Source organism: Prunus persica, chromosome G4, assembly GCF_000346465.2.
Source record: "Prunus persica cultivar Lovell chromosome G4, Prunus_persica_NCBIv2, whole genome shotgun sequence".
In the NCBI taxonomy this organism is placed as follows: Eukaryota; Viridiplantae; Streptophyta; class Magnoliopsida; order Rosales; family Rosaceae; genus Prunus; species Prunus persica.
This window is the reverse complement of record NC_034012.1, coordinates 14,711,068-14,732,478: the sequence shown is the minus strand read 5'-3', so window position 1 is coordinate 14,732,478 and position 21,411 is coordinate 14,711,068. Positions and strand designations below refer to the sequence as shown.

General features: G+C 37.0%; 2 protein-coding genes and 1 long non-coding RNA gene across 3 annotated transcripts; all 3 read right to left on the bottom strand.

The window, feature by feature from the left end:
• On the bottom strand, positions 512 to 1,722 carry LOC109948866. Its single transcript, XR_002271328.1, has 2 exons — positions 1,276 to 1,722; positions 512 to 980 (listed from the first exon to the last, which is right to left on the bottom strand). It is a non-coding gene; the product is annotated as an uncharacterized LOC109948866 (long non-coding RNA).
• Positions 2,307 to 6,209, bottom strand: LOC18778489 (beta-(1,2)-xylosyltransferase). Its single transcript, XM_007213779.2, has 3 exons — positions 5,329 to 6,209; positions 4,551 to 4,700; positions 2,307 to 3,637 (listed from the first exon to the last, which is right to left on the bottom strand). Exons 1-3 carry the CDS (start codon positions 6,001 to 6,003, stop codon positions 2,915 to 2,917), a joined length of 1,548 nt encoding a protein of 515 aa, XP_007213841.2. The 5' UTR covers positions 6,004 to 6,209; the 3' UTR covers positions 2,307 to 2,914.
• On the bottom strand, positions 15,928 to 18,744 carry LOC18781479 (pirin-like protein). The gene is made up of 6 exons (XM_007211641.2): positions 18,498 to 18,744; positions 18,297 to 18,346; positions 18,160 to 18,198; positions 18,035 to 18,063; positions 17,348 to 17,514; positions 15,928 to 16,608 (listed from the first exon to the last, which is right to left on the bottom strand). The coding sequence occupies exons 1-6, from the start codon at positions 18,602 to 18,604 to the stop codon at positions 16,104 to 16,106; spliced, it is 897 nt and encodes a 298-aa protein (XP_007211703.1). The 5' UTR covers positions 18,605 to 18,744; the 3' UTR covers positions 15,928 to 16,103.

Below are 21,411 nucleotides of genomic sequence, written 5' to 3'. Positions count from 1 at the left end.
GGATTTCACCATCTTCCTTTACTCTTCAAAACCATGAAGAACATCCAAACTGTGGTGCACCTTCAACACCTTCTCAATTGTGAGGCCTACTTCACCAACCCAACCTGAGCGGATAATACTCTCCACAACACCAATGGAAGGGTCCCCTCCAACAAGCTCCGAGATCAAGTTAATGGGTTTTTAGGCTTTTGTCTTTGTGCTCTTTTTGGACTTGCTTGCAGATGAAGAAGAAGAAGCTGCCTTGGGGCATGGTTTTTCCTTGGGTTTTGAAGGCACTTCCTTTCCAATTACAACACCGTGTTGTTTTGAACCCTTTGGTGGAGAAGCAGAAAGGGTCTTCTGGTTTTCGTTTTTGTGGGGATATGGGTCGTGGCTTGGGCTTGAAACACTTTATGGTGGAGCTTGGACGGCAAACCAGAGCAGCCAGAGAAGCAGCAATCAGGCACCTTTCCACCATGCTTTTCTTTGTGAAAGTAACCATTACTATCCACCAAATTGCACTCAAAAGATGTTTAAAACGCAGATTCAAGTATGATTCTCAAACCTATCAATTGCATCCAAATGCAATCAAATCATGGCCATCAAAATTATTTATCATCCCTGTTGTATGTCGTACAATGTAAACAAAAAGAAAAAAAGAAAAGAAAAACAAGAGCAGGATGTTCATCACTGAATGGTATGATCATAAAATTTACAATCGTCTCTTTTCTTTCAACGGCATGCAATCCGAAAACCCAACTGCGATATGCCAATACTGCGTTTTCTATCATTTGCCATACTTCTGTTTCAGCCGTTCTCTCACAAACTCATTTCGAGCTTTGGTTCGAGCTTGTTGCGGGGCAACATTGACATAAGAGATATGAGCACCAAAAGCAAAAAGAGCAGCAGCAGAAATGAAGCATCCTATTGTCATAGCCAACCTCTTGGGCGTGGACGGAAAGCAAACCACCATTTCCTCGGACCTTTGCTTGCAAATTTCCCTACGCAATGCATCAAACAAGAAACACAATCTCACAAACCTAACTTATAGAACAAAGCGGTTCCAAATGAAATTCTATGCAGATATGAACTTATGTGAGTCAACTATCCATTCCTTGTACAAAGAAAAAGAAAACATACGCAATGAGTTCTAAGAACAAACATCTCGGTGTGGCATTTCATCATATACATAGAGGGTACTCCATATTGGTGATTTAAGCAGTGAATTAAGCTGATACCAGTTTTATTTGAGAGACAATTGATGAGAGATCAATATCGGTCAAAGAGAAATTGTACCTGAAAGAGAGAGAGAGCTACGCCTTTTGGAATACAACGCGGAGGCTCAGGCAGAGCAAGGAAAGACGACGCAGAGAGCTTTTGCCTTGACCACGGAAAGAGACCAAGAAGTCAATTTGCTTTGCGATGTCCATAAACTGTAACATACCAGAATTCAATTTTTTGTCTTTTCTGTTTTTTTTTTTTTTTTTTTTTTTTTTTTTTTTTGGCCTTTTGTCAATTCTCTGTTATAGATGGATCACATATCATATAGAAGAATTGAGAAAAAAAAAAAGAAAAAAAAATTAGAGTTTGAGGCCTTCCCAAATTTATAATAGCAAACAGCTCATCAATTGCAATACCCTAAATTGCAGACCCTAAGCCACTACAGCATGGATGATTAATATTGGACTTGCAACCAACAACTTTGTGGGGATCTTGACAACGAGGGTTGGTTTAATTGGTAAAGTCCCTACACTGTCTGTAGTGTCACTAGTGTTAGATGGTGCGCGATCTGTAATTTTTTACATAAATCCATACCCATGGCAGCTGACAGTTGGGTGTCACACGTAATTTCTTCTGGCTCGGGATTGTGAATCTGCCTTGGCTTTAATAGTGAGAGTAGCCAATTGTTGTAGATCTCTTTTAATGAGAGTAAAAAGAGACTGTATTGTTAGTTATTCCTTAATGTGGTTTAATGGCTTAGGTTTCTTGGTTTAGCGGTTTAAGAAGGGAGGGCTACCACTTAGTCGTGTAGCTTAAATTTAGTGGTTCAGGATTGGTGGTTTGGACATTAGAAACCTCGGTTCCACAGAATAATTGAAGTACTTTTCAAAACCACCGCTTCAATTTGATCACTTAAGTTGGAAAGAACCATCTCAATTCATGTGCCACCATCACAATTGAATAGGTGTGATATTGTTGAGGTAGCAAATATTACACATCAAATGAATTCAAATCCTTTGTGCAAATGCATGTACATTGGTAATTTTCCTGTCAATCCGTAGCATTCGAAAACTTTATTCTGACGAAACAGTACGAGACTAAATTGCTGAAGGCATATGCAACATCCACCTTAGTTTTAACAACGAAAAAGAAACACATTTATTAGTATATAACAAAAATGGGATACAATCATACACGCATTAATCTATTGTACAAGATGATATGGTGTGAGTGTAGAAAAGAATCAGTATTCTACAAGCAACACAATGCCTCAACCGGTCAGGCGATTTACCTGATGAAATGAACTCAAAAACACAATGATTTTGGGTGTCAAGGGATCATACCATACCCGCACACATCTACATACTGTTTTTACCTCCCTCAGCTGATTTTTGGCCAATCTTGCACAATGCCCATATCCCTTTGCACAGTGAGGCCAACACCTTCCAAGTTTCCAGTACCATTGCTTAGGTACCCACATTTTAAGTTTCACAAGGTAAATCCTAAAATTACAGATCAATTGTCCAAGAACTTTGCTTATCTACTCTATCTTCAGTAAAACAAGCTTCTATCTGAATTGTGTAAAACGGCCTTAGCATTCCTGAGGAAAAAGAAATGGTGGTACATGGAACAGACACAGAAGGCAGAAAGGATTCTCAGTCACTCCCGCTTCCAGCATTGAGATGGATTTGTTTCTGCCAAAACCAAATAATTTTCAGCACCCAAGACTTCTCATTATGTTGTTAAGCTTGTCAATAACAACTGGTGGACTGGCAAATGACCCCTCAAGATTAATGGCATGATATTCCAACCCTTTCCACCGGGCAATTAATGCAAAATGTGGCCGTCTATATTGACTACTAATAATCTCCAGAATCACGGTTTTTGGCATTGCAGATACTATGTGTGTGAGACCTGCACCATGAGCACCAATAATAACAGAAGCATCTTGAATGGCCCGGACTTGCTCTTTCATGGACATGTGTGCAAACAGTCCATTCACAAGGTTTATTTTGCATTCCTTATGATTAGATACCCAGCTCTTTAAGGCATCAAACACTTCTTGTTCATTACTTAGCCTCGACTCAACTTTACCATGATGACGTGGATGGGCTAGATAATCTTCACGTCGAACAAAAAGGACATTATGACCTGAGGCTGGCTTCTCAATACGATGTCTATGCACTGGAAATCCAAAAGCGGCTTTAATCATTTCACCGAACTCTGATAATCGCGCAGTTTTCTGGTCATCAGGGTGTTGCCACAGGTCGGGTGCAGATGCACCATGACAATTTATATCTTCATTCAGCCCCTTAAATAGTGGAGTCTCATATCCCAAAGGTGAGAGAATAAGATGACGAAAACAAACTGGACCACTAAAGTTTTTAGCATATCTAAGGCTAGAAAATAATGCTTTCCATGTTTCTTCCAGAGATGCCTGAAAATGACCACCAAAGTAAGAGAGATCAGAAACAGGGAATCATTGACCAGCATTCAAACAGAACAAACTCAACATGCTTTTCACTATAAATGATGAAATTTGATAAAAGTATTGCTGCATTATACTCCTATAAATAGTAACATTGAAATCTTAGGAGGAAGAATTGAATATAGAACAACAAAAACAGAATAACCAACAAACGATACTCCTCTATCCTCAAGAGGACATCCTCACTGCTTCCATCTTAAGCGAAAACCATCCATTGAAGAAATATTTAGTAAGAGCATCACTATCAATATATTACGGACTGTAGAGGCTCCCTGGTACCCTGTCCTGGTTTCTGTCAGAACTTGACAGTCAGCTCACCTATAAAGTCCCTCCTTTTATGGCTGATAATATTCTATTCATCCCATCTAATCACATATACAAAGGATCTCATTTCTAATGAGGATTAGTTCAGAAAAAAATTTAGGAGTTTCATATTTTGATTTTCTCGCAATCAGTCATGAGCCTTGTAAAGGTGTGTTCTTGGTTTACACCAAGTTTGGTACACAGAAACTTAGACAGGCGATTATAGAAACCAGGGGTATAGAGCATCATCTGAAATATCATCATTGTAATATTCTTAAAATTTATATAAAAGGACATCAACTGCCCTCCTTGCTCCAGAAAATATATGGACTCTTTTAAATTGTTAAAAGAAATAGTGTATGCCTCTTCCTTTCAATAAACAGGAAATAAAAAATAACTATTGCATGCCTCGAATGATAAATCATGATAAAAAGTTAATTTACACCCCTAGCATTGCGTGCACATACATACTTGTGTAGCCAGTAGAATGGGAAGTATTATAGCGAAAATGTTACGAAAGGAACAAAATATGCAAAGAAGAAAAGTCAATCACACGTACCCTACAGTGTCCATCTACAAAGACTAAATGAGGTCGATTAGGTAAGCCAGTGACTCTTGAAGCTACATAAGCGCTATACCAATCCGTGAATGTGTGGAAAAGATTTGCATACTCAAAGCGTGTCACCAGAAGTGTTGGCTCCTCAATCCACTGCAAGTACAGACTTTTATACCAGATTTAGAAAGAAGAAAATAATACTATAATCATTATAGAACATTAACTACAATTACAAGAAGAAAAAGAAGAGCTGAGTTATAACCATTCTCTCAAAGTTGCAGTTTTTTTTCTTTCTTTATATAAATTATTTCAACACCAAATTTTAGCAGACAATTAATCTGCATCCACTTTAGATAAGGAAACTCCCCATTATTCGGTAATTAACAAAAGTTGCATTCACAATTGCATTACATTACTTCCAAGTAATTAGGCCATTAAATTTTCTTCCAGCACCATATGCATTCAATTCCACAGATTTGAAAAATCGAAACCATCAAAAATCATTTTTAACAGACCCATATAGCAAATCTCCAATCTTGGAAACTCCCAAAACGTAGAATACATTACCATAATGCAAATCAAACCCAGGAAACCAAAACCTATCACTAAACTCACATATAACAAAACCCCCAAAAAAACAGCAGTTCCTTAAAGAAAACTCAGCAATTTGAAACCCTATAAACCAAAATCACATCAACCCTCACAACAAATGGATTAAAACCTCTCATAATTACAATCAACTGCCAAATCCAAAAATAGAAACTAACAAAACCCAACTAACCTCATTGCACTGAAGCTCTGTGGTGGGCACGATCCGAACAGACCCAATCAATTCTCTCATGGTGTGTTTCACAATCTCACCATGAGGCACATACTCATCAAGAAACTCTTGGGTCACAAGCCTTTGATCCTCTCCACTAATCCCATCTCCTCCGTCTATCTGAAAGGCACCGGTTTGGAACTCAGGCAGCTCCTCTTCCTCTCCTCTCCCAATGACCTCCTCCAAAATCTCACCACCTCTTGACATTTTAATCTTCCCTGGGTCCATTCTGAGCCCCCCTCCTTCACATACTGAGCTTCTCAAGGTCTCACTGAACCAGCACTTGAACCAACCCATGCGATTCAAGGTCAAATCCTTCTTGGGCTTTAAGAGATCGACTCTGTTAGTGAACCCATTGCCAAAATAGGCCTCGCAGGAGCGAAAGGGAACTTGGGTTGTCTGAGACCAAGGGAGGTAAGAGGGCAAAATAGGCCATGGCTTCGAATAGCGGTACGGGTGGCGATTTTGATCTGTTAAGGGGAGGCGGTTCAGGGACAAAGAATGGCGGGCTTGGGTGTCGGTTTGGCTTGGAGTTAATGTTCTGGAGTGAGAAGTGAAGTAGAGGCAGAGAGAGAGAGAGTTTAAGGCAAAGAGAAACAGAAGGATCTTCAGCAGTAACAAGTTCCTATTGTTCATGGCTCCTTCTCTCTCTCTCTCTGAGAAAACTGATCAGTCTTTGGCTCTGAGTTTCTGGGTTCTTTTGGCCTTGTGAGAAAAGGGAAAGAAGTGCAGCAGTTGAGTACCTTATGTTGTGGACTGCCGGGACCAATTGAAGTTTGGCCAGTGCGGAGACTTATATATGCTTTTACACATTCTGGGAGATCTAATCAGGAAGTTCTCGATCTGCTCCTATTAAATAGTGTTTGCGTTACTTGTAGATCATTGAGGGCATGTTTACGTATCAGTAATGGGTATGGGAGGAAAGGGAATGATTTCCATTCCTGACTTCCCCTGCGTTTACTTGCAATCAGGAATGAAAAAATAAGTGGGCCCCACCTCAAAATCCGTAATCACATTCCCTCAAAACTAGGTATCAGATCGACTAGGGGGGACTAGTCGATACGATTCCCATTCCTGCTTTCTCTTATTAACTTCCAAAAATACCCTTACCACTTTACTATAATTCCAAAATAACTCAAACCCTAAAAAAAATAAAAATACACGCCAGAAGGAGTTCAAACAACTCAAACCCTTAACGTTACAACACAGCCTCCCTGGAGCAGCAGAAACTATGTAAGTCACTCCATCTATCTATCTATCCCTCTTACTCATTAATTCAAAACCCCTTTTCCTATAGCTTTTGGTTTTGGGTGAATTTTATATATGTGATGTGGTGAAAATGTGTAGGGCATTTTAGTAATCAAATTAATTTGGATTCTGATTCATGAAAATTAGTAAACAATAACAATGGGAATCAACCCCATTCCTTTACTAATTTCGTATGTTTAGTAAACAGCTTAATGGGAATGATTCTTCCCATACCGATTCAGTAGTTCCCCGATTCCTAAATTATCTGATTCCTTACTTTCTCCATTACTGATACGTAAACATGCCCTGAGTTTATTCCTTACAGAAAAGGATTCTCCTTATAATTATAATTAATTTTTTTTGATTTTTGATTTTTTACTGTAAATAGAAATAGAAATTTATTATTTATTTTCCCATTAAAATTCTGTTGTATTATAAATATGACTTCTTATAAGGAGACAGAAAATTCCCACAAACAAATTTTCTCATATTAGGTTTCATATTTTAGCATGGTATCAGAGCGGCGATCTTAAAATTGCTGACTCTAGTTTCAAACCCTGCCCGCCGCTATGGGGGTTAATGATTTTTTCAACCCTCATAGAGGTAGCACCACCAACTCATTCTTTTCTTCTCAACCAACCATAGCCGAGTTGAGTGCCCAAGTGGCTCAGCTCCTACAGATGCAAACTTTGACCCTGAATTCGATCATGAATCGGGATCCTATTTTGATGACCTCAAACCTGATCCTGAATCAAGATCTTATTTCGACGACCCTGACCTCGAATTTGTCTCTGATTCAGACCCAGATCCCGACTTCGACTCCGACTCCGGCCCCGACTCAAACTCAGATCTCCATTCGGATTCTTACTAAACCTGTATCCTATGCATCTTCCGCTGCACAGATTATGACTTCTCGACTAACAACCCCGACACATGGATGAGATTGTGCATATTATGGTGATCTGAGACACACTTGTGAGACTTGTTTAAAATTGCATGGCTACCTCGAATGGTGGGCTACTCTTAAAGATCGAACACAACGCGATACGACTAGTAATGGTACTGGTTATGAATTCCATGCTTCGAATAAGATTGATTCCAAGAGTTGGATAATTGATTCCAGTGCAACTGATCATATGACATTTTATCCTGATGATTTTCTGAATACTACTCAACCTCGACGAACTTGTATTGCTAACACCAATGGAGTTACTTATCATGTGATAGGGGTTGACACTGTTGCACTCTCATCCTCTCTCATACTGTTTAATACTTTACTTGTTTCATCTTTATCCAATAAATTGATGTCCGTTAGTCAGCTTACTGAACAATTGAATTATTGTGTACTCATTTACCTGAGTTTTTGTTTGCTTTAGGATATTCACACTAAGAAGATTCTTGGTCGTGGTAGTAAGAGGGGGGGCTATATTATGTAGATGACTTCAGTCCTGGCATGGCTAACAATGTGATGCATCGCTCGATAACAAACAAAAGAAAATCTGGTTGTGGCACCGTCGATTGGGACATCCGTCTTTTAGTTATATGAAGCATCTTATACTAGATTTATTCTCAGGTTTCTAGGACTTTGACTTCACATGTGATACTTGTATTTTGACCAAGAGTCACTGTGTGCCCTATCCATTGAGTACGAACAAATGTACTATTCCGTTTACATTAATTCACAATGTCTGATGACCTTCACTTATCACTACTCCTTCTGGCGTTCGGTGATTTGTCACATTTATAGATGATTGTACACGGATGACATTATTTTATTTGCTGAAGAATAAAAACAAAGTGTTTTCCCGTTTTTAGTTTTTCCACAAACAAATGAAAACTTAGTTCAATGCTCAAAAATAGATTCTTCGTAATTTGTCAATCATGACTTTCAGGCTTACTTCCAACAACATGGAATTATCCATGAGACGATTTATCCTTAGACACCACAACAAAATGGTGTTGTTGAATGAAAGAATCGACATCTTCTTGAAACTGCCCGAGCACTTCTGATTGGCGCTCATGTTGCTCGCCATAACTGGGATGATGCTATTGTCACCGCAGTTCACCTAATCAATGCATGCCTTCTAGTGTATTGACCTTTAAAACTCCCTTACAAGTGCTTGTACAACACGGGCCCATGCCCTCTTTTTTAGTACTCACACCCCGAATCTTTAGATGTGTGGCTTTCGTTCATCTCCACAAAAAACAACGTAGCAAACTTGATCCCTATGCGCTTTGTTGTGTTTTTGTAGGTTATGCCACTCATCAGAAAGCTACAGCTGTTATCACCCTCCTACCCGACGTACCTATGTCATTTTAGATGTGACCTTTCTGGAATCTGAGCTGTTCTTCCATGACCCATCATCCAATTCTACGCTTCAGGGAGAGATACGAAGTGAAGAGTAGAATTGAAGCAACTTGAAAAACGAAGAAATTCTCCAATGTACAAAAATGATCGATAGTCCTAAGTCCAAAGCACGAGATTACTCTCTGCCGAAAAGCGATCAATCACCCATTCATAGCGATTAATCGCTTGACCCACCTGATCCCTGCGAAGATGTTTCTGATCCGAGTCCCACACCTACGAACAATACATAATAATAAGATGAAGACCCATTCTAACTTAACAGTACCAACATACCAATCTCCTAAGAATATCCTTGGGGTAACTGCTCTGACTACACTTGTGAATTTAGATGATAAATCTATTGGATACCAATTACGTTTCAGGCAGAATAGTGGAAAGCCACCAAATCATTATTCACCTGATATTAGCAAGACATCAAAGATCCAATTCTGAATCATGTATCCACTGAGAAGCTATATGAACCATTCAAGGCCTTTGTGCATCAGTTGTCTACTATTCATATCCCAACTAAGGTTAATGAAGCATTTAAAGATCCTAAGTGGGTTCAAACTATAAAGGAAGAGATGAAAGCTCTTGAGAAGAATCAAACTTGGACATTGGAAAATTTATCACGTGGAAAAAAGATTGTCGGATGTAGATGGGTGTTTACCATAAAACACAACGCGGATGGATCTATCGAGCGACACAAGGCAAGACTTGTGGAGAAAGGGTATACATAGACTTATGGTGTAGATTATGAAGAATCCTTTGCCCCAGTCGCAAAATTGAACACAGTCAGAGTCTTACTATCCCTCACAGCTAATTTGGACTGACCACTACACCAGTTTGATGTAAAGAATGCCTTCCTACATGGAGAACTCATGGAGGAGGTGTATATGGACATTCCTCCTGGATATAATACTACTAAGAATGGAACAATATGTAAATTACGAAAGGCATTGTATAGACTGAAACAGTCACCACATGCATGGTTTGGAAGGTTCACCTTAGCAATGAAGAACAATAGTTTCAAACAAAGTAACTCAGATCATACTTTGTTCTTGAAACATCAGAAAGGGAAGGTAACAGTTCTAATAATCTATGTTGACGACATGATTATTACTGGGAATGATAAACATGAAATATCTCAGCTACAAGACTATTTGGCTACTGAATTTGAGATGAAGAATCTAGGTGGACTCAAATATTTCTTGGGGATTTAGGTGGCTTGATCATAACAAGGCATATTTCTCAATCAAATGAAATATGTCTTGGACTTATTGACAGACACAGGAATGCTAGATTGCAAACCTGTAGACACTCCTATTGTTCAGAATCACCATCTTGGAGAATACCCGGATCAAGTTCCAACTAACAAAGAAAGATACCAAAGGTTAGTGGGAAGATTGATCTACTTGTCTCATACTAGGCCAGACGTTGCTTATGCAGTGAGAGTCATCAGTCAATTCATGCATTCTCCGAGTAAAGACCACATGAATGTAGTTATTCAGATACTTAGATATTTAAAGTCTGCACCTGGAAAAGGACTTATGTTCTTAAAACATGGTAATTTGAATATTGGTGGTTACACAGATGCATATTAGGCATGAAGTATAACAGATAGGAAATCCACATTCGGTTACTTCACATTCGTGGGAGGTAATTTGGTTACATGAAGAAGTAAGAAACAGAAGGTCCACCTTACCCAGTGCAGAAGTCGAATTCAGAGGTATGACCAAAGGAATTTGCAAACTCATTTGGTTAAAGAGGTTGCTTACTGAACTTGGGTATAGACCTACATCTGTAATGAATCTCTTTTGTGACAACAATGCTGCAATCTCTATTGCATAGAATCCAATTCAACATGATCGCACCAAACATGTTGAGGTAAATCGACACTATATCAAATAGAAGCTCGAAGCTAAAGTGATTTAGTTTCCTTTCGTAAAGTCCGATGATCAATTGACGGATATTTTGACAAAGGAAATTTCCAATAAAGCGTTCCACAATTCACTGGACTAGTTGGGCATTGGCGACATCTATGCATCAACGTGAGGGGGAGTGTTGGCGTGACTTATGGACCATTGACTTTATTTCCTTACACACCAAGGATTCTCATTATAATTATAGTTGATTTACTTTAATTCCTGATTTCCTACAGTAAATAGAAATATGAATTTATTATTTACTTGCCTATTAAAGTTCCGTTGTATTATAAATATGACCTCTTACAAGGAGAAGAATACACAAAAAATTCTCACAAACAAATATTCTCATACTAGGTTTCCTATTTTAGCAAATATGTTTTCATTTGTTTAGCTGTGTGCTTGTTTAGAGTCATCTTCTTTAGCAAATTTTGCTTCTAAACCTTTTGGTCCTCAGACCCAATAAAAAAAAAAAAAAAATTTCTTTTGGTTCAGGTCCAGCCTAATTGCTTTTGTGCCGCCATTTCACTAATGGTATGTTTACTAATCCGTAGTTGGATTAGGAGAAAATTGGATTGATGATGAATTAAATTGAGGAGAATTAGATTATGGATTCCTATTGAAGTTGTTTACTAAACCATATGGATTAAGGGGAGTTAGATTCCAAATTCCTATTGAAGTTGTTTACTAAATCATGTGGAATTATGATAGGAGTGGTACTAATTATTAAAATGTCCTTACTGTTAGGTTAGAGTAGATGACAAATTTGGAATTTTAAGAATTGTGTGAGGATGGGTAAAAAATATGAATTCCTAATAGGTTAGTTCTATAGGAATTAGAATACCACCTCCCACCCAAGAATTGAATTCTTCAAAAATCACGAATTCAATTCCTAATTTTGTATGGACCCCACTTACTTTTCAATTACTTGATGTGAAGTAAACGCAGGAATCTCCCGTACATGAAATTCAATTCATGACTAGTAAACACACCATAAGATCAATATGACAAAAATTTCCCTCTCATTGACCAAAAATGTTTTAAGATTTTGTCCCTATAAAACGGATTTAATTCAATACCTCTCACCCTAAACCTTAAATCACGAATTTTCAGCTGTATTGTATTCGTACACTTACATGATCACCAACGAAATAAATTGAATCCCCGTGCAGAAAAGTGTATTTTTATTGGCTATGTCCCTCATCAGAAAGGCTACTAATATTATCACCCTTCAAGTCAAAAGGTATATACCTCCATGGATGTAGTGTTCTGAGAACACGACATATATTTTTCAAAAGCAAATGAGGAGAATCTAGAGCCAAACACCCCAACTTTTCTAGATTAAGCAACCGGTCGCCTCTCTTTATCCGTGCACAGGAGGAGTCTCTGCCTCCAAACAACCAGTCGTCCCCCAAAAATAGCAAGTCGCCTCCCTCGGGTTGTTTACACCTTGTGTCTCTGGCAAGAAACGACCGGTCGCCAGAGCCACACGACATGTCGCCTCCCTGTTGCCACAATTAGAAGGAGACAGTTGATCCGTTTTATGATATTTTGCCTGCTTCGGACCTGTCTTCAACTCTAGAACCATACCAATCACCTCCTGATGATGTCATTCAGGTAACATCTCTACCTGAAACTGATAATACTAATGAAATTTATCATGATGATTTGATTTCAAAAAAGCATAAAGGATACATATACCCTTATATATCAACTTCCATAAAGGAAGAACCGTGGTAAAGATCGATTACAGTACAAAGCAAATCTTAAAGCTAAAGGAAAATACCCCATTAATAATTATATATCTCTAAGCAGATTATCAGAGTCACATGTACAGTTTGTGAAACAGTTGGCCGATATATCTGGTGTAAATGAAGCACTAGAAGACTCAAAATGGAAAGAAGCCATGAACGAAGAAATGCGAGCTCTCCAGAAGAATGCCACAAGGGAGCTCATGCCTTTACCTCACAGAAAGAAGATGGTGGGATGCAGATGAATCTATATTGTGAAACTCAAAGCAGATGGATCCATTGAAAGATATAAAGCCAGATTGGTGGCGAAGGGGTATACATAGAGGTATGTGGTGGATTAACAGGAGACCTTTGCCTTAGTAGCCAAGATCAACATTATTAGAGTCCTACTGTCTCTAGCAGCAAATTTAGATTGGCCACTACATCAGTTCAATGTTAAAAATGTCTTCTTACATGATGAATTGGAAGAAGAGGTATACATGGATTTACCACCAAGATGTAATTTAGCTCACGACAAGAAAAATCAAGTTTGCAAGCTCAGAAAGTCATTATATGGGTGAAAACAATTTTCCATGGCATGGTTTGGAAGATTTACTAAGTTCATGAAGAATTAGGTGATGCAAGAATTAAATGAACAAAAAATGGCAGTGCACCAGCAAGAAAGTGGAAAACTAAGGAGTTTTGACTCTTTAGTTTCTGCCAAAGGTAAATTTGGACATACATAATATTTTTATATAATTAAAAATATTATTTTTAGTGAAAAAGAATGACATATGTAGAGAAGGTTGTTAGCATTCTACGTGAAATTATTCTATTTAAGTAAAAAAAAAAAAGGCATGAACAATTTTTCTTTTCTTATTTATTAAGGACCTCATTTAATGTTTGGCCCTAGGACCACCAAAATGTCAGGGCCGAACCTGCTTGCATCTAATTAGAATTTGAGAGAGTGACCAGAATGAGAATCATAGAACATGAGGAAAAGGTTGTTGAAAAAGAGTCCCATCATCATTTTTTTACGAACCTTATGTTTTATTTAGGAAATTAATTATCATTTTTTGTGTTTATTTGGAATATCTATTAGAAATTAATTTAGCATCAATGCCCAAGACATTGACACCCTTCAATATCCTAACGAACCCTTTCTCTCCTTAGCCTTCTTCCTAAGAATTTTGAGCTCTCGAAAAATCTTTGTTGCCCTCTATTTTTCCATAGCCGGTGAGGCACATGGCATGGAAATCGAAGATCGTATCCTTAACCTCATATTTCCATATCTCACATTTCTTGTCAAGGCATGTATATGTCCAAAGAATGTCTAGGGTCCAAGATGCCCTGCATGTAATTATAATTTAAGTAAGTGACCAGAATGTGAACCACAGATTACAAACCTTATGTTTTATTTAGGGAATTAATTATAATTTTTTGTGTTTATTTAGAATATTTATTAGAACTTGATTTTGTGGTTTGAAAACCGTCGAGGTAAATTTTCCCTACAAAATACTGAAAAAAGAAAAAGAATAAAAAAAGAAAAAGGAAATGTGTGATCCTCTAGAGATGATATTGGCTAAATCTTTCTGCAGACAATATCATACTATTTTTTACTCCGAAAATGGTTAATAATAGGCGACATTAATCAATCATGTAAGCATTGAAATGGTACTAAAATTCAAACACTTTTAGCATGGGTTAGATGCATATCATGTGTGTAGTTGAACTTTTGGGTTTCTCTTCTTGCAGTAATGCGGATCGTCATGGCCATTATGATTCCTCAATTGGGTGAACATGAAGTGAATGAGGAAAAATGGTTTGATTCCTAATTTGGGCTTATGAATTTAGTATTTGGGTGATTGATTTGGAACTGTTGCACCACTCGCAGCATTGCGGATTAGCATGGGCATGGCCGCAACTACTCCCTTCCGTACTTGTAAAGTGATGTATCAGCGTTTTCTGTGAATACAAATGAATATAGAACTAATCCAGGAAATGTTTTTGTTGATGCTGTGTATTCTAAGGCTGATGGCACTCTGGAATAATTTCATAGCCCTGATGGGTCTTCTTTCTCTGTTAATGAAGGATGAAGTTTCTAGTATGGAACTGTCGTAGTTGTAATAGGATCTTTTAGAACTATGTTAAGCATTTACATGGACTGTATAAATTTCATATATTTTGTTTTTTTGGAAGCAAGACAATTAACTGATATTTTGGAAAGGAGATTTCGATCTCTTGGTTTTAATCAACTAGTACATGTGAAGCCTAATGGATTTTGTTTTAACAAAAAAAACTTTCAATCAAAAGAAAGTGTTTAGTTACACATAGTTATGAGTAACATCAAAAGAAAAGACATGGAAAAAGAATAGAATCCACAAAAATTGAAGATATTGCACTTTAGGGTTGATTTTCTTCTCCTCAAAGCGTAACCCCTTTCTCTGAAATTTCCACCTCCTTATATCATGTCCTAGGGTTCTAAAAGTTCTCTAAAAATAACTTAGGACGTCCCAATCCTTAAAGAATAGGTAAAAACATAAAACTAGGAAAGTCTTGACTTAGAATCCTTCTTTGACTGGGAAAGTAGATTAGTTTTTTTAGGCACGTTTGAGGTAATTCCTCCTTCAGGATCATTCAGGAAAAATATTTAAATTGTATATCTTTGTCTTATATTCCAACCATATATTGCACGTCTTGAGAAAAAATCAGGAAAATATTCAAATAATCATTCTTCCACAGCACCACAGTTTTGACGGGATTGCACCTTGTGCTGACTTAACTTCAAAGACTGCTCTCATTGGCTACTTTGAAAATTCTATAAAAATTCCACAATCATCCTTAAGATATCAGCTTTCATCTTCAACTGGTCTTGTACAAAAAATCAACCAAAAACTTGTATTTTCATTGAAAATCAATTAACTGCTCCTGAAAGCTGAAAATTGAGAAAATAAAGTAATAAGTCCTTTTAAAATTCAATTCTCCTAAAAAACCTAAACATAAAGAGTACATAAATGTGTAAATTTATGGACTTATCAAATACTTTACGTATTAAGAAAAACCACTAGTACTAAATAAATTGAGCATAAACATATTTCATCTTGAAAATTGTTTTATGTTAGTTGAAGTGATGATGATTTAACAATATAAGCATTTGTTTAGGAATATAGGTTGATAAAACATCAGTACTCATTCTATCATTTCACATAATATTTTAAGCACTTTGTCTTCACAATGATCATCATCTTTATTATCTCTTGGATCTATATGTTTGTTCTATATTATTTGTCATTATCAAACCCAGTTTGTATGATAAAAAGGTGTGTATATATGTATATTGTACAGTCAATTTAATAGAAATGTACACTGCTTGTGGTTCTTTATCCAAATCATAACTTTTGATGTAGACAAATTGATTAATCAATTAACTACTTTTATTTCCACATCTTCCAAAATCAACCAATAAATTATCAAATAACAAAAGATCTAAAAATCAAGGCTAAGTGCATCTCCAGAACTCCAATGTCTTGCCTTCTCAAATCCATTGACACAATTGTCAAAATCATCAATGGTTTGGTCAATCTCTTCTTGTGTGTTCATCACAAATGGCCCATATTGTGTTATTGGCTCACCCAGAGGTTCACCTCCAATTAAGATAAATCTAAGGGGCTTGGAAGATTTGTTCCATGCCTCCAAGCCATCCCCAGATCCAAGAAGAAGAAGATGGTGGGCTGTCACTGGCAAAGATTTTGGACTTCCAAAAATACCCTCACCCTCCAACACATACACAAATGCATTCCATGATATTTGTATTGGCTGTTGCAAAATAGCCCCTGATTTCAGAGTGAAGTCCAAGTACATGGTTGGGGTCCTTGTGTAAATTGGTGACTTTGTTCCCAAGGCCTCTCCAGCTATTACCCTAACTTTCACCCCATCTTTTGCAGCCTCTTTAATGTCCTTGCTCAGCATTTCTTGGTACTTTGGCTCAATCCTGTGTTAAAAAAATTTACATAATGATTATAGATTAGAAAGAAAAAAAGCTACCTAATTCGAAGAATAATATTTGATTGTGACAAGGACTTCTGTCACTTTTTTAATGAGTTAAAAGCAAAAATGATGGTGTGAAATAAAAGCTGATCAACCACTATAAAAGTCTTAGCTCCATTTGTCAAAACTTATCCTAAGTTTCCAAAAGTTGAAAGCTATACCAGCACTAGCAAATGATGTATCATCACGGAACAGAAGATTTCTTGATGACCACGGAATATGAGGGTAAAATGCCCATAGATTTTTAGTATGGCTCAGATATTTCAGGCTGGCCTGCACACACAGAATGTGCGCTGCATTCAAAAGCACTTTTTGAAAAGGATTATATCCCATCATTACCAATGATACAAATATTCCATATCAATATTCGGGTAATATTCTCTTATCAGATTAGTAGTGTAAGATATTCACGCTGCATGTTGCGAATCTACACTACATATTCCGATAAAAACTTACTCAATCAAATAGTCTAAATTCACAACTCGTAACATAAGCATTTTATGTTGCTAAACTGTCTCGCAAAAGAATGTTTTCCTATTTATGTTTCAAATTAGTATAGGCTTTATAATGAACCCTAGATGACATCAAGTATATGTCACAAGTATATGTCATAAAGTCGACTCACACCCTTCATACATATCCATGGACCATGGTCAATAAAAATACATGAAGAATATACATACATTTTATGTTTGGAGGAGAGGTTTATCCACAACTGCAAACCCTTTTGGGTTCCCTGGGCCGCAGGCATTTCTGAATGAACAATACCTCTTCCTGCGGTCATCCATTGTAAGTCACCGGCTCCTATTGTCCCTTTGTGCCCTTCAAAGTCTTCATGTGTGACAGCTCCCTGATCACCCAAAACCAATTTCATTAAACTAACGTAAGTCTATTTATCATACAAATAGCCTTCATTAATCAAACCCTACCCATATACAGTTCACATCAAAGAAAATAGTAACCAAAAAGAAAAAAAAAAACCAAGGTCTGGAAGGCTGACCTTGCCCGTCATGCAGTGAACGCTATTTGAATTTTGTATTATTTTTCATTGAAATTAAAACGTTACGTGCTAGATTAAAGGTTTGATTCCCTTCCATTGAAAAAAATAAAAAATGCATAACAATTTGACTGATTAATTATGTACTAAGTCACATTGAACATGTTTATTTAAAAAAAGTCACATAGAACAGTTAGATGAGGGAGACTTTGGTTTCCAGGTGGTTCATTTTTTTAATTACAAAAGGAAAAAAGAAGAAGGTATTATTATGTCTTAGTCCACTGAGGAAGTTTTCAGGTAATTAATTTACAAGAAACAGATTAGCTGGAAAGGTAACTTAAACAGCAAAGAAATAATTATAAAGACTTTATACCTGCAACATGTAGGTCACTGTCTCAAACCCTGTAATTTAAGAAAGAAAGAAAAAAAAAATATTTAGAATTCAACCCAGTATTAATCTCAATGAGCATAGCTAATTACAAGGACGGTGATGAAGACCTCTGTGTGGATGATCAGGAAACCCAGCAGGAGCAGAAACTGCAATTGCAAAATAAAATATTAGAAAATAGCTATAAACAAACACATCTATTACATTTACATACAATAAAGAAACAGGGAAAAACAGAGCTGCCCACCTGAGAACTCATCCAGAACAAGAAAAGGATCAAAGTATTTCAGCTCAAACCTGCACAAAAATGCAACAACCCATTGATTCAAACATCTCAAATTCCCCAATCTTTCCCTTCATTTGAATGAAAAACAAGAACTTTTCTGGTCTTGAATGAAAACCAAGAACTTTTCTGGTCTATCTGTCATGAACTCACTGATCAACTTACCTCCCAATGCTCCTTCTAACAACTGCCCCAACTCCTTCATGTTGAGGCCTAGCCAAGAACTTCCTCACCACAAGACGAGGTTTTTTGACAACTTCTCTCTCAGGCATATTCTCTGTTATAAGTCTTAAAAAACTCTGGTTTGAAAACTGGTTCAAATTAATGTGAGGGAAATTGAGATATATCTGTAGGTGTATATATAGCAAAGAGAGAGAGAGAATTTAGAGAGAGAAAAAAGTCGGTATGTTTTTGGAAGGTCAAAGTGAATTTTGTTGACAGCCAATAAGACCCAATGGGACAGGTTTGCTTGAGCTCCAGGGACTTTATTATGTATCTTAGTGTATGACATCAGCATGACGTTTTGATGATGTCGTGGGTTTGATTGAGGATCCTAGCTGTTAGTTTCATGAGTGCCACGGCTTATGGAATGCATGGGTCATGCTTATGCATGCTTAGAGATGTTGTGTGGGGGCACGCAATTTCTGGGAACAAAATCCGAAGTTGGTTCGCAAAAAGCAATGGCAAGATATTTTGTCTTCCCATTATGGAACCTTCCTACGCAATGGTTCTGTCTTTTCATTTGAAGTTGAGGCATATACATTAGGTTTGTGAATTATGATCACAGAATTGGAAGTATGTTTCATTTTTTTAAAATCCTCTACAAATGGCATTTTAATTTAAGTTCAATTTTTTTTTAACAAATTTTTTTGTTTCCTTCATTTATAAAACCACGAGTAGTGATCAGGGTAACAATAAATATGTATTGAATTTGTATTCATGCGAACCGAGTACTTGTGTCATACTCCAATAAAGCGAATATAAATATCACTAGGCGAAAAATTAGTTGATCTCTGTAGGTCACCATGTACAAGAGAAGTTCTGTTGTGCACCCACCTATAATATAATAAAAGGATTTCAATTAGTTTCTCTTATTTTTAAAATGTAATTTTCCATATTTTCAAATTAAATTCCCATAAACAATGAATTCCTAACATAAATAAACATGACGTTGTGCTAGCGTTTGAAAAGAATGTTGGCAAAAGAAAAGGTTGCATGCATATGCTTCTTTCCAATCCCGTTTTCGTAGAAAAAGCTATGTTGTTTGGAGAATGGACAAAGAAGAAAAAACAGACAAGGAAAACAAGAAAAGGGCCCATCCGGACAAGGAAAATGTTTCATTGATCTCAAACACATGACCTCCCAAGATTAATTACTTGCAATTGCAAATTAGGTACTTTCATCTAATTTGTTCTCATATTGCCTCATCATATAGTGGACTGCATTTATCATGTGATTAAGCCACAATTTTCAAATAATTAGGAAAATAAGTATAACAACCTTGGTTTACTGACATCATTGATACAAAAGCATGACGTGAGGACAACCGTTGGATAATAAGGAGCAAAAGGGAATCAAATCAAAGGTGAAGAGTCCCACTTTCAATGACGTGTAGACTTTTTGAGTTTGAAACCATTCAATTCAAACAGCTAAATCAAATGAGATATATGTGAATCTTGTGGGAAGACATATTTAGGTTGAATGAGATAATTACAAGTGTGGGCGAGCTGGGTACAAACAAAGACAAATTAACACTTGTACCAAGACTCAGAAAGACAACGCACACCTTATTACATATATTAGATCCTTTTTCCATACATTATTTTAAAAAAAAGAATAAAAAAAGAAAAAAAAGAAAGAAAAGAAAGACACACACATACTTGCTAGGTGAAAATGATGTCACTTGAACGCACAAGAAGGCACCTATGATGGACTTGCCAACAGGGTTGGTTAATTGATTTTGAAGGTTCTCAGAAATAAAAGTTGTGGCCTATTATGTTTGACGCTTATCTCATTCTGAATAAACAAAAAAAATTCTCAGTTTAGGTGCTAAGTTGGTTAATTTACGTAAAAGAGACTCGATATATTAAAAATAAAGAAAAATGCCTAAAACATTTCAGAATAAATTCCAAAAAGTATGAATTACACAAATAAAAATGCCGTTTTTGCTACTATAATTCTTGGGCTAAAAGGTTTTATAGGAGGCCCTATTTTTTGGGCCCTATGCCATCGCCGAACTTGCGTATTCTATGGGTGGGGCCTGCATGGAAAGATGTATGGCAATGGGTCCAATCGGGAGTGGGTATGCCATTCCCATCTCCATCCCCGTTAAACTTTTCCCCCCTGTCCTTGCCTTCATACCCGCAATATTTATTGTAACATCCCTGACCCAATTTAATTGATTTAATCCAATTTAATTCTTTTGTGAAATTACAATATTGCCCTTGGGAATATGGGTACTTTAGTCACTTTTTAATCCAAAAGGATTTTGGGGAAATGAATGGCATTGTTGCGTAGAGCTCACTCTCACGAGTTCGTAGACACGTAGTGAGATCAAATAGGAGTTTTAACGAAGAAGTTGTGGTCAACCGTAAATTTTTCGAAGTTGTATTTTAAAAACAGATCACCTCGCTTCTCTCTTTCCCCTTGCGCCTTTCTTTTTTCTCTCTCTCTCTCTCTCTCTCTCTCTCTCTCCTATGCGCGCATCAGCAAATTTTCGACAGCAATTTTGTGGTCGTCCGGTGTTCGATTTAGGCGAAATTGGTTGCAAAAGTTTCATATCAACGTCCTCTATCTAACCCACCCATTTTCCCAACTCAAACACCCAAAGAAATTAAACTAGAAGGGCTGGAAGTTTGGGAATTTTCGAAGTTTCCGGCGACTCTGACCGCCATTTTCATTAAGTGAGGTACGAAACTTCATCTACTCTTCATGATCTATCTGTTTATGTAGGTATTGTAGATCAATTTTGAGGTTTTACAGATCGTTCCACATACCCATATTAGGCTAGCGGTTTGGCCTTGATTTCATCTAGCTCCGGTCACGTTTTGGCCACGGTCCAAGAACAAAAAGTGTTTCC

Coding starts and splice junctions, on each gene's coding strand:
- LOC18781479 (XM_007211641.2), bottom strand. CDS start 18,604: ATGCCTGAGAGAGAAGTTGTCAAAAAACCTCGTCTTGTGGTGAGGAAG. Junction 18,199..18,296: donor TGTTCTGGATGAGTTCTCAG/GTGGGCAGCTCT, acceptor TTGCAATTGCAG/TTTCTGCTCCTGCTGGGTTT. Junction 16,609..17,347: donor CTCTCCTCCAAACATAAAAT/GTATGTATATTC, acceptor TTTTTAACACAG/GATTGAGCCAAAGTACCAAG.
- LOC18778489 (XM_007213779.2), bottom strand. CDS start 6,003: ATGAACAATAGGAACTTGTTACTGCTGAAGATCCTTCTGTTTCTCTTT. Junction 4,701..5,328: donor CAGAGCTTCAGTGCAATGAG/GTTAGTTGGGTT, acceptor CTGTACTTGCAG/TGGATTGAGGAGCCAACACT. Junction 3,638..4,550: donor TTGTAGATGGACACTGTAGG/GTACGTGTGATT, acceptor GGTCATTTTCAG/GCATCTCTGGAAGAAACATG.